This window comes from Limulus polyphemus, unplaced genomic scaffold, assembly GCF_000517525.1.
Source record: "Limulus polyphemus unplaced genomic scaffold, Limulus_polyphemus-2.1.2 Scaffold4949, whole genome shotgun sequence".
NCBI lineage: Eukaryota > Metazoa > Arthropoda > Merostomata > Xiphosura > Limulidae > Limulus > Limulus polyphemus.
Genome location: NW_013670559.1, coordinates 67,529 through 80,105, shown reverse-complemented (window position 1 = coordinate 80,105; position 12,577 = coordinate 67,529). Strand labels below are relative to the sequence as shown.

The following is a 12,577-nucleotide window of genomic DNA, read 5'->3' as shown; positions in this document are numbered from 1 at the left end:
TGCACACAATGACCTGACAACAAAAGACCTGCAACAGCTTGCACACAATGACCTGACAACAAAAGACCTGCAACAGCTTGCACACAATGACCTGACAACGAAAGACCTGCAACAGCTTGCACACAATAATCTGACAACAAAAGACCTGCAACAGCTTGCACACAATGACCCGACAACGAAAGACCTGCAACAGCTTGCACACAATGACCCGATGACAAAAGACCTGCAACAGCTTGCACACAATGACCCGATGACAAAAGACCTGCAACAGCTTGCACACAATGACCCGACAACGAAAGACCTGCAACAGCTTGCACACAATGACCCGACAACAAAAGACCTGCAACAGCTTGCACACAATGACCCGATGACAAAAGATCTGCAACAGCTTGCACACAATAACCCGACAACGAAAGACATGCAACAGCTTGCACACACCGACCTGACAACGAAAGACCTGCAACAGCTTGCACACAATGACCTGACAACAAAGGGCAGAAGACTTTTGAAACATTGTCCTTTACACTTGAGTTTTTTCTACAACAGGCAGTTACCACCCATTCCAGTGTACTCATCAAGTTATTAATGAATCATGTAACTCCAGTACCTTAGATTACATGAAGGCCTGAAGCAACTGTAAAACCATTTAAAGGTTTTAAAAATTTTCAGCATTGACATTATCAAGAAAATGTCCAGACTGTTCATGCACACAGTTTCTACCATGTTACCACTCTTAATAGTAATAATATATATATATATGGATTAGTCAAGGTTAATTCTTAAATGTGAAAGAACTGAGTGTAATTTTTCATCATTTTCCAGAGGGAGCATGTCAATAGACCCCCTAGTGGCAGCACATCACTATGCTCAATGATTTGCCTCCTCCTCTATATGGAATAATTGGTCTCTTGTGCGACAAAGTGATACTAGGTGGTATGTAATTTAATTGTTGATTATTTGCCACCCAACTCCCTCATCTGAAAGAAACTAATAATGCTAGACTAGTTTCTCACCAAAATTAGATATATTTCTCAAGTTTGATGTTCAAAAACTGAAAATATTCCCGCATGGAATTCCAAGAAAAAAGAAGTAGCTCTTAAAATATCTAGATAAGTGGGACATCTCAACTGTAGTGCAGCTTCTAAATGAAAAGAGTAAAATTGCTATCAGTAGTACATGAAGCCAGATAATCCGAGGTTATATCCACCAATGATTCTATCACTGCATCATGAAACATCTGAATTTGATCACGTAATTTTTACATTTTGGAGTATGCTTGGTTGGAGTTTCCAGAGTGGTGTTAATAACCATCTTTTGGTGTACATAATCACCCAGGAAATCCATTGTCATATACAGTAGTTGCAATGTAAATCTTGAGTTTTACAACTTGAAAACATTCTTATCACTTTGTAACCATGTTACATTTGCTTTTTTTGGGGGAGGGGTTATGTTGTTAATTAAGGTGAATAATTCAGTTGAAATAACAAAATATTAATATTTTAAATTTCTTGTCTCCTAATTTTTAATTTCATTCTGTTACTACTATGGATTTAATTCGACATAAGATACGTCTTGGATGCTTGGATCATAAATAAATACAGTTAAACACAAAAAGCTCTTTCCCTATACACAATAAAACATTTTTATTTGATATTAATCTACAGTTTTAGATAAAAATGATTACTGAGTGAATAAAAATAGGTTGTTGTTTTTAAGTGTATTTATTTATGTATTTAATTGATATAATTAATATTTTCACTCATTATTCACAATTAATAATTGCGGTTAACATCTGTGCTACCATCTAGCATGGTAGATTACATAAATCAATCATGGTGTCTTCCCTAGTTCTGAGGAACATTTACTAAGGTTCTCCATTGTTCTCTGTTCCTTGCTACCTGCACAAACTTTCCAAATCAGGCTTCTTATCTCTAGCCCATTTTCTAATATCAAATATCATAAGCCAAGTGAATCTTTGCCTGTTTTTTTTTAATATTTTATCCATTAGACTCTCTTCCAATCTTTCCTCAGTTCTAATTATATGCTCAAAACATAGGTTGAGCAGTAATCTTTGCATTTTATTTAAACATATTCTTAGTTGCACTCTTTGTTCATACAGAAATACAAGATTTGTTTTGCTTGATGTGATATTTAAAATTTCTGTTCTTTATTTTATTCTTTTATCATGTTTCAAAAGAAATCATTCATCATAATGTTCCTTCAATTTTTTCTTAATTTTTGTCTTATTCAACAAGTATCATTTAACTATTAAATGTTAAAGAGAGAAACCCATGTATAACATGATACAAAGTTGTTGTCACATGTTTTGAACACTAGAAAAATAAAACTTAATGAAATCACCGAATTAGTGAAGTCATCATTTATCAGTTTCCACTATTCTAAAGTCATTTATAACATAAGCTGCCTCACCCAATAAATTTTGAACAGCAGTTTTCTAAAGTCAACCTGGCTGGTCAAAAGTAGCAATGTAAGTTCGGCTAAATAAGCGTAGAATGGCTTAATTTGGTTGTAAAATAAATAACAGTTATTATTCTCAAACATCTAAAAGATAACATTTTATTATGTTGAATATCTATATGTAAAATCATAAATATTTTTGGATAATTGGAAATAAAAAAAAAAGATAAAATAAAACCAAAGATGTATTTACAAAAGTAAAAAATAAATAGTAGCATAAAATAGAGACAAAAATGTTCCTAATTTAATCTATCTGTCTTTATGTAGAATCTTTAATACAATATTGTTTCTTAGACATAAAACATACATCTTATTTTAAAAAGATTTTCAACTTCAGTCAAATTATACTTACTTCTTTCTTGCCAAGACACGTGCAGGTAAAAATATTGATATGTTTTTATAGAATACAGCAGCTATCGTTATACTGTCATTCACTGTAATGGAAGGACAAACAAAAGTAAATCATTACTGGAACTTTAAATAAATTAACTTACAGGATAGGTATATATAGATATTATCCTTGAAGAGCTTTTGAATGACTAAGTTTGGAAATAGAACTACTGCATTTCTTCAGCTGTAATATTTCCACACAACTGCTTAAATTAAATCCATATTATAGCCTAATGCTGTATATAAAATAAATTAATTGTAAAGCCTAACATGTGTAACACTCAGTTTGTTTATATATCTGTTTAACTCCAAATAAAATTACAATCTCGTTACTCCATGCCTCATAATGACAACTAAAAGTATTTTAACAAATAGTAATAAAAGTTTTTTTTGTCAAAGTTATTGATTTGTACACATAATACAATAAGAACAAAACACAAAATATCTCCTACATTGTTCAAAACCTGGTATTAGATACTGTGTGTCAAAGGTCAGGTTCAACTTGTCTTTTAGCCACTTAGACTTCCTAGTGTTCTGTTTCTTCAAATTAGACTCCATCACTGGGATGCCGAGGAAAGAAATTACATGTACACCGCCTCCAGTTACTCGTTTCACTTCAAGAACTAAAACCATCAAACATAAGCAATAAAGTTAAAAGGATATAAACACGATAAAGAGTGACATTTATTAGTTTTTATGATATTCATTTTTTACATGCTCGTGGAAACTGCAATAAATCAAAGATTTTGTAATTAAGCTTCATGCGTAGATTAGAAACTTAGACTATTAATACAAGGATCATTATGGCTGTCGCTTAAGAAGTACTTCAGTTAAACTTCAAATATATGCATCAGAAAGCAACACAAAGGGCTATCTGTACTCTGCCCACCACGGGTATCGAAACCTGATTTCTAGCGTTGCAAGTCCATAGACATACCTCTGTGCCACTGGAGGGCATATGCATTAGAAAAAGATAAAAATGTCAAGACAGCAAGCACAAGACTTTTTTTGGTAAAGTGTTCTTGCATCAGAACTCATGATGTCAAAAAACTTGATGCCAAGAACAGTAACAAACACATCTAATCTCAACTCTTTTAGTTTGCTACAGTAAATCTTAGACTGAGACATACACACACAGCATGGGAGAAACTTGTACAAACGAGCCCTGTTACTATTTTGAATCACGGGTTCTTCTTGAATATTTTGTTCACAGTAAAAAGAAGTGAAAATGTAATATCCGTTACAAAAAACATGTTTTGTTACTATACTATCTTCCCTTATTTTACTGTTCAGTACAATTATCTCTGATAATTGTTTTACCTATTTATTTATTTATTTATTTTACATCTTAACTTCATGACTTTGCAACAGGCCCTACAGTTAGCACAATCAGTCGGTTTTTCACTGTTTCTCCAACAGTTTTATTTTCGTTTCTACTTGATACCATTTCTATCTTTTTCATTTTATCTTCAACAAAGTGCTTCATCTGTTATCTTTAAATTGCATCCATGAATTTCTTACTTTTTTTATTTCTTGGATTACCATGTCACTAATACATTTACTAAACTATCAATCACTCACCTAAAGTATCCCTATGAAAAATGTGAGTCTCTCCAGCAGGAATAATCGATCCTCTCATCAACCCAAGGTCTAATATAAGCTGATGAATTTTTGTAAGCTTCTGAAAATGTTAGAAAAACTGAATTTTGTATAAATAACATTTAAATTTTAAAGCCAGGTAAAACAAGCATGAATACAGGGTAATTTAAGGAAATAATTTATGCAGAAGTATAAAATAATTAATTAAATTTTGACAAACACACAAGCTTTCAAATCAGATTCCTTAAAGAGCAACCCAGTTGTTGCATAAATGAGAAGAATAAGAGAAAATATACCTCAGAAATCCCTAGATTCTTAGACACATTTATTAGAAAGTGTGTATCGTCATTAGTTCATTATTTAGCATATTTAAAGATTCTGGTTTTCTTATTGTTTTACAAATATTTCAAATAAACTTCTTCATCTTCGTACTGTACAAAACAACTAATATAAACCGATAATTTATGGTAGTTTAGTTAAGACAGTGTAATATTAGTTTTATAAAGCAATTTCAATCACCCGATATAGTTCAATGTTTTGCACATCTACTGTCTAATGTGTCATATTATCTGAAACATAGGATATTAGTTACTTAGCTCATGCTCATAAATGAATATTTGGAAGAGAGTGCCTGATATTTTTACAGCTCATAGCACTTCACTATGAAGTACAGAAACAAATAACAGGGATAACCTGCCGCTGATACTCCACTCTTAAAATCAGCATTAATAAGGTCCTGAGTTATACTTGATCACTATTCTTAATGAATTGTTTACAGGACATCTTTATTGTCTGTGGTCACTTAATGTGTCTATCAAGAGCACTCCATACAAGCTGAATGGGACTAAAGTGTGCAGGTCTCTCCATTTGCTCAATTCCTCTCCTTTTCAAGAGTGCTGACAAGCTTAGCACAGTGGGGGTGAGAGATGTTACCCCTTAGACTGAAGTCACAGTCAAATGTACCAGCAGTTTGCACAAATATATTGTGCTAATTGTACTAGTGTCACTGTATAAATAGTATTTTGTGGAATATAGAGACTGGTACCTCCACCAGAGCTATAGTCCACACCACACTTCCACCCAACTTATCAAGCTCCTATATGAATACGAGATTGGAGCTGGTCATTGATTCTCTTCAAATGAATATAAGACAGTTATCTGGCTTAAGAGTAATGCATGACTCATCTGAAAAAAAAAGATATTGCTCCACATGTCATTGATATATTGGTTGTGTTCTTGTACAGGGGGGGGGGACTGTTTCATGCCTTGCTGCGAGCTCAGTGGGATTCTGGAATAAATGATAGCCTCTTGAAGCAAGTTTCTGACGAGTACACATCAGCCAGTTGCAGATGTAAACATCTGATCACTTTTGGAAGTAGGCATCTCACAGTTCTGGAGAGACAAGATCATAAACAGTGGTCCTCTGCTCGTTTTGTATGTGGTGCACGGTCCATCTTGTCCAGGTAATCAAGCAGGTCCATATTCTTCTTATAGCACTTATAGCCAATTCGTAACAGCTGCTGTGATTAGGTAGCTTCCAATCGTCTGATGGCTCACTGCGTGAGAAACACCCACGAATCTTAGTTGAGGACTAGCCGTGTGTTATGAGCACTTTATATCCTGTGATTCATATGAAAGTGACAAGTAAGAAAACCTCTGGGTGGTCACAATGTGGAGCATAGGCTGAATAATCAATCATTTGCTTTACAAATCACAAGATTAATCATTGGATGCTGGATTTACATAACAATGAACTATAATATTACAAGAGCCAACTATATACAATGCACATAAAGATCAGAGGACTGGGCTATTTTAACTTTTGTTGTTACACACTGTACTATTCAGTTAAATCGTGTACTTACTGATTGTTTCCTGATCAGATGTGGATGACTCAAGATAATAGAAGCTGCATCCAAAATCAGCTGTTAAAAGATTTAACACATTTAATCTGTTGAATTACCTGATAAACTGTTAAGCGATAATATAAATAGCCATTTTTGGCTACAATGTTTCAGTTACATTTTCTCGAATATTGGACTTGAAACAGCACAATAACACTGTTAATAATTTTAACACTTTACGGAAAACTATATTAGATCAGTTACAAATGAAGTGTTTAAACATTTCAAGTCTCACTGTGATAATTACCATAGATGAGTTTAAAAGCAGTGAAATTCTAATATTGCTATAGTTTCTATTCTGCTTTTTACAACTAAGATCGAAGCTTGAAACATCACATTACAAAGAGAAGATGAGGCCAGAAAACAAATCCATAAAACCACTTCCAAAACGTTTAAAGTTAAAATGTTTCACAGTTAGTTTTCACATGAATTGACTTGTTCTTTAAGCTTCAATATATCATATTAGTGCATATTTTTTGAGCTAGCTAGCTAGTTTATTTCTTAATCTGTATTTGGAAGTATTTACCAAAATTACTAAGATATATGGAAAATCACTTAAATTTACAATTATTTGATTACAAAATGTGAAATTATTTAAAACTAAATGAATATTAATTGGAATTAAAATGATAGTTTATTAAACTGGTTTCTTCAAATTAAATAAGGTGAGTAAATAAAAGATAGTCCAAAGAACACGAGTTTGTATGAATTACTTGGACTTAACTTATGAATGGTACATTTCTTTAATCTATACCACTTTTTTTTAGAAGCAAATTTAAAAAAATATGATTTTAGATCATTAATAGAATAGAAAGTATTAAATTCTGCCGAAATAATTCTCTTAGATTTAAAAGACTTTTCTCAGTTACTGTTTTAAAAAAAATTCACAGAATGTAGGAGAAGAATGTAAGAAAGTCTGTAAAAGAATTTACGTGTCAATTGTGCAAAGGAAATTAACAGACAAGAGAAAGATCACAAAAATCCTAACAAGCTGTCTGTCTGGCAAATATTTAAATGATATAATTATGTTTTTTAACTTGTGGTTCACATTTGCCTGAAGTTTTATCGTTCAATCAAACAACTCACCTCTAGGCTATCTTCACCATGAGAATCGTAATTCAACTGTTTTTGGAGAAATACATGAATATCGGAGAGAAGATCAATCACAGGCTCACCTTCTCCTGAATACATACTTCCAGCTCTGCTTAGTAAGTACTGTTTTAATTCAGTTAGAATAGATGAAAGGTTGTTCTGGACATAACCTATTTCTAAAGTTCTAAACTGAGAATAAAAAAACAACAACACATTGCATTAATTTTCATGCAGCTTAATGACATTTTTAATTATTCATTTCACCAAATCAGTATTTGTTTTTCCTGAGAAAATGGAAAATTGCTCTAGGGCAACAAAATAGCTTAAAGTTATTGATTAAATTTACTTGAAATTATCAAAAATACATGAAACTGAACTAGAATAAATGACTGCTGGAATTAAACATAAAATTCAGTTTTAGCTTTATCATATCCACATTTATAACTTGCTATGCAAACAAAAAGCAATAACTCGACCTTATTAAGCCTTAATTAAAAAAAAACAGACATTTAAACAAAAAAGGTAACAGCATACCAACCCTGTAAAGATTACCAGCACAGAGAGAATGCACAGGACAACTAAACTTACAGTTACATAACTGCTTGTATTTCTGTTTATTTGTGACGAGATTTTAACATTTTTTAGTACAATTGCAAGGTTATAATCTAGGTATAATCATAAGTAACAAATACACAAAATAACACCATTTTTGTTCAAAATATTTGAAGTCCTTATGAAAAAATAGCAGAACAATAAAATATTACAGATTATTAAAGATATTCATGGAATTTTATCAAATAAAATAGATACTAAATTATCACTTTCGGAAACTTTTTCAGCGAATAAGCTGAAAGATTTTTTTTAATTTATACACATTGTAACTTCCAATTAAACAATCTGTTCATTGTTTTTAAGAATTTTCAATGTTTCAGGAAGTTGTAAGCTAGGTGAATCTTACCTTATTTTTCATCTCAATAAACAGACTTGATAAACAACCAGAAAAATCAGGGTCTTCCCATTCTGCTGTGTTTTGCCTTGAGGTACAATATCGAGTTGCAATTCCTAGTTAAAAACAAAAACATTTGTTAATATATATAGCTTGAGGAAATACACAGGAAATATTCGTAAAAATATGGGAAAATAAAATAAGATATTCTCCGATTATGTTAATTAGTAAACAGGTGGAAAAAAGGGTCAAGCATTCATTATTTAAATATCAATATACCATACTTACTACCAAGTAATCAGCTTCTGAATACCTGCTTAGTGATTTATGTAAATATTGTTTTAAATATTGTATACAAAGGATAATGTTAGGTCATCAATTTAAACAAAACTAACAAATGTTTAAATCTTTTCATAAACTTGAAGACTAACCTTGCACCAACTGCATAAAAATATATCCATTGTCAGCCATGTAATGTAACCGTCTTTATCAGAACACATTACCTAACTTCTGGTTCACAATTGTCTGTATAGTAAATAACAGTTCTTGCTTTTTAAGTAATAATTTAGTTATGTAAAAAAAAAATTAAAATTTTTTTTTCATGATACAATGAAAACATAAAATCCTAAATTATTAAAACTAAATAATAATTCTATCCAGTTTATTGCTAAAAAATATCCCAAGTATATTATTATAAACTAACAATTTTTTGCTTACATGTTAGTTTAAAAACCAGATGTCTGAGCTATGCTAAACATAATCACCAGAATACAGTTATAAAAGAATATGGTGACATTAACATTAGCTCATCCAGAGTAAATTATAATAAAGTTGCTTATAAAAAACGCAAAGCAAGGAAAATCTTATTGTTTTTAAATGCAGTAGGTATGGATGTTTCATCATTAATACGAAGTGATATACTAAGAAGTGTAATAATTACCTCCACCACAGAGGTTATGATTTCACCCCTGTGTGCATGTGCTTGTTTGTGTGTTTGTCAACAAGATTTCTCAAAAATGGCTAATTGGATTTGGACAAAAATTGGTATACATTTTAACTATGACCCAACTTAGAAATGATTAGTTTTTGGAGGGTCAAAGTTACAGTAAGGTCACAAAAATCCCTATATGTTAACATGGGGACCAATTTTTCACACTATTTTTGCTCTATGGTTCAGTCACAAATGATCAGATTTTCACACTATTTTTGCTCTATGGTTCAGTCACAAATAAAAAATTTTCACACTATTTTTGCTCTATAGTTCAGTCACAAATGACAATTTTTCACACTATTTTTGCTCTATGGTTCAGTCACAAATGACAATTTTTCACACTATTTTTGCTCTATGGTTCAGTCACAAATGACAATTTTTCACACTATTTTTGCTCTATGGTTCAGTCACAAATGATCAGATTTTTCACACTATTTTTTGCTCTGTGGTTCAGTCACAAATGACAATTTTTCACACTATTTTTGCTCTATGGTTCAGTCACAAATGACAATTTTCACACTATTTTTGCTCTATGGTTCAGTCACAAATGACAATTTTTCACACTATTTTTGCTCTATGGTTCAGCCACAAATGACAATTTTTCACACTATTTTTGCTCTATGGTTCAGTCACAAATGATCAGATTTTCACACTATTTTTGCTCTATGGTTCATTCACAAATGACAATTTTTCACACTATTTTTGCTCTATGGTTTAGCCACAAATGACAATTTTTCACACTATTTTTGCTCTATGGTTCAGTCACAAATGATCAGATTTTAATGAAACTTTATCGATATATGTAGAATATAAAAAAATAGTCTATGATAATGACAGACATACAGACACATTTTCGTATTTCTTGAGGGCCGAATATGATCATGCTGCGCGGCAGAGGGATACGCTCTACTGAGTGTCCCTCTGGATATGTCTGCAAATGTCTCAACAATTCCAGTAATGATCAGGACAACTACATAAGTACAAAGTGATATATATATTTATAACTATAAATAATATTCCTATTTATACACATATATATATATAAAAGATCGTTATGGTATATCAGCTTGTGCCAAACCCTGTACATTATAAGCATATGTCAAAACTAACTTAACTAACCTTTGAAACCTTTTGGACAATGATGTATAAACTGTGAATTTGAAACTGTTAGGTTCCATATTAAACCATTCAACTGTTCTTCTGGGCAGACTGGAATGTATTCTGAATGTGGAATAATACATAAGTTAGTGACAGATGAATGAAAAAGTAGTAACTATGTTTTTTTATCATATTAACAAGATATATTAGCTCTCACAATGTAAACAAATGTGTACCATTAATCACCTGATGAGAATGTTTATCACTTTTCATCATGAGCTAAAATAGGTTAAACACACGGAAGAACACTCAATCAAATGTGATGTTACGAGGAGAAAAATTTTGTAGTGTGGATACTTGTCGTATATCCTACCCTAGCTACTTTTCAGCATTCATGTTTTCTTGACTATTTATGGTTGATAAAGCTTTCACCTCGACTAAGTTGCTTTATAATCAATATTTTTTGCACTATCTTACACATATCACTATTACCAAAGTCCAGCAAACAAACAAATAAAATAATATTCTCCCCCAACCATGCAGTAAGTAGTCAACATTTTACGGAATCAGGATTTTAATGTAGTTTTCAATGTACAATACAAAAATCACAAGGGCTATTTGCAAGATATCGGTACTTACGATTTGGTTTCAAGACAGTAATAACACTGTCCTTACTTGTTCTTCCTGCTGTGCTTGTTACTATACACGTATATGTAGCAGAATACTTCATCGATTCAATAACCATGCGACTACCTGTTCGAAACAGATCTTCTACAAACTCTGGTTCTTTCGATGGATTTAAAATCTCACCATTCTTTAGCCAGGTGTAGCCAAACTTCTCAGATGCATCTTCCTGCAAAAGGCAGTGTAATTCCATCCTATCTCCTTCCTGTACAGTTGCAGTTAAAGGTGTAAGTTTGGGTTGTGGTGGTGCTTTAACATATATCTGTATACTTTTCCTTTTGATCATGCCCCAGTCCATAACTTCACAAGTAAACACTCCTGTTAAAGAAACAAACAAAAGACTAAATGAATGGATTGATATAATATGTTTTAATTTCCATGATACATAACAAAATCAAACTTTATTTAATTTTGTACTATACAAATAAAACATTGTGAAAATTACTTATTCTATGACACCTATGCGTTTATTGGATATGCATATTCATTTTAGTTTTGTGTTTTTGGATCAACCCAATCAGTTTACAGATACAGTAATCTACTACCCAACTGGCATACAACTGTTCTGTATAATTATTTTTATGATGGGCAATTTTCTTGCTAAGTGAAATGTATCCTACAGTATAACAAATGTAAAACATACAAAAACTTTAAAACGTATTAGTATGGAGAATTTTGGGGACTGTATCTGCCTTTGAAGTTTTTGCAATGATGTTTTCAATGGAAAACCAGGAAACTTATGGAAGCCTTTTATATCAAAAGTCCATAAGCCTTCTATGAACCACAACCAAAGTATGGATTTCAATGCAATATGGTCTTCTTTCTTCTAGAACAAATCGAAAACGCATCAAACCACACATCCACATAGCTGAAATTCGTAAAAATGTTACTGCTATCACTCAGCTGTCAATTGCTTAAAATGTGATGACTCATATCAACATGATACGTTTTTAAGGCAGTGGTGTGTATACAACAACTACAACACTAAACCACATCTCTTGAATACCAGCTTAGCATAGTGTAATATAAGAAGTAGAAAAGTCTGCAGCGTAAGTATTTAAAATACCCTCAGTCACCAGACTGGTTGGAGTGATGTCCCACGCAGGAGAAGTACTGCATTAAAACTGATACAGAATTAGAATCTTGCTTCTTGAGAATCTATCAAGATATTCTGTTCTAGAAATTCCCCTAAAAACAATTAGCAATCTTATTTTAAGTTATCTGTTATTTCCTTTTTTTTCCAAATTTTTCAGTCAAAAATAACTACAAGAAGTTTTAAGTGTTTTCCATTGTTATTTTTATCTTAGAAGTACAATGTTGTTAAACATGAAAAACACAAGAGATGTATATTTTGCTTGCAATTTAATCAAAACCATGAAGGACTCGGTAAGAAGT

The 12,577-nt window shown here is 31.9% G+C and overlaps 1 protein-coding gene across 1 annotated transcript in view; it reads right to left on the bottom strand.

Annotated features, from left to right (window-relative positions):
* Positions 1-2,826: 2,826 nt before the first annotated feature.
* The window catches only part of LOC106471897, a 48,945-nt gene continuing 39,194 nt past the window's right edge, over positions 2,827-12,577 (bottom strand). Inside the window, exons 9-16 of the mRNA XM_022400506.1 lie at positions 11,138-11,500; positions 10,520-10,621; positions 8,422-8,525; positions 7,458-7,652; positions 6,333-6,392; positions 4,450-4,549; positions 3,321-3,491; positions 2,827-2,912 (exon numbers count right to left, since the gene is read on the bottom strand). Coding sequence (XP_022256214.1) covers positions 2,827-2,912; positions 3,321-3,491; positions 4,450-4,549; positions 6,333-6,392; positions 7,458-7,652; positions 8,422-8,525; positions 10,520-10,621; positions 11,138-11,500 — 1,181 coding nt within the window. The remainder of the gene's footprint in view (positions 2,913-3,320; positions 3,492-4,449; positions 4,550-6,332; positions 6,393-7,457; positions 7,653-8,421; positions 8,526-10,519; positions 10,622-11,137; positions 11,501-12,577) is intronic.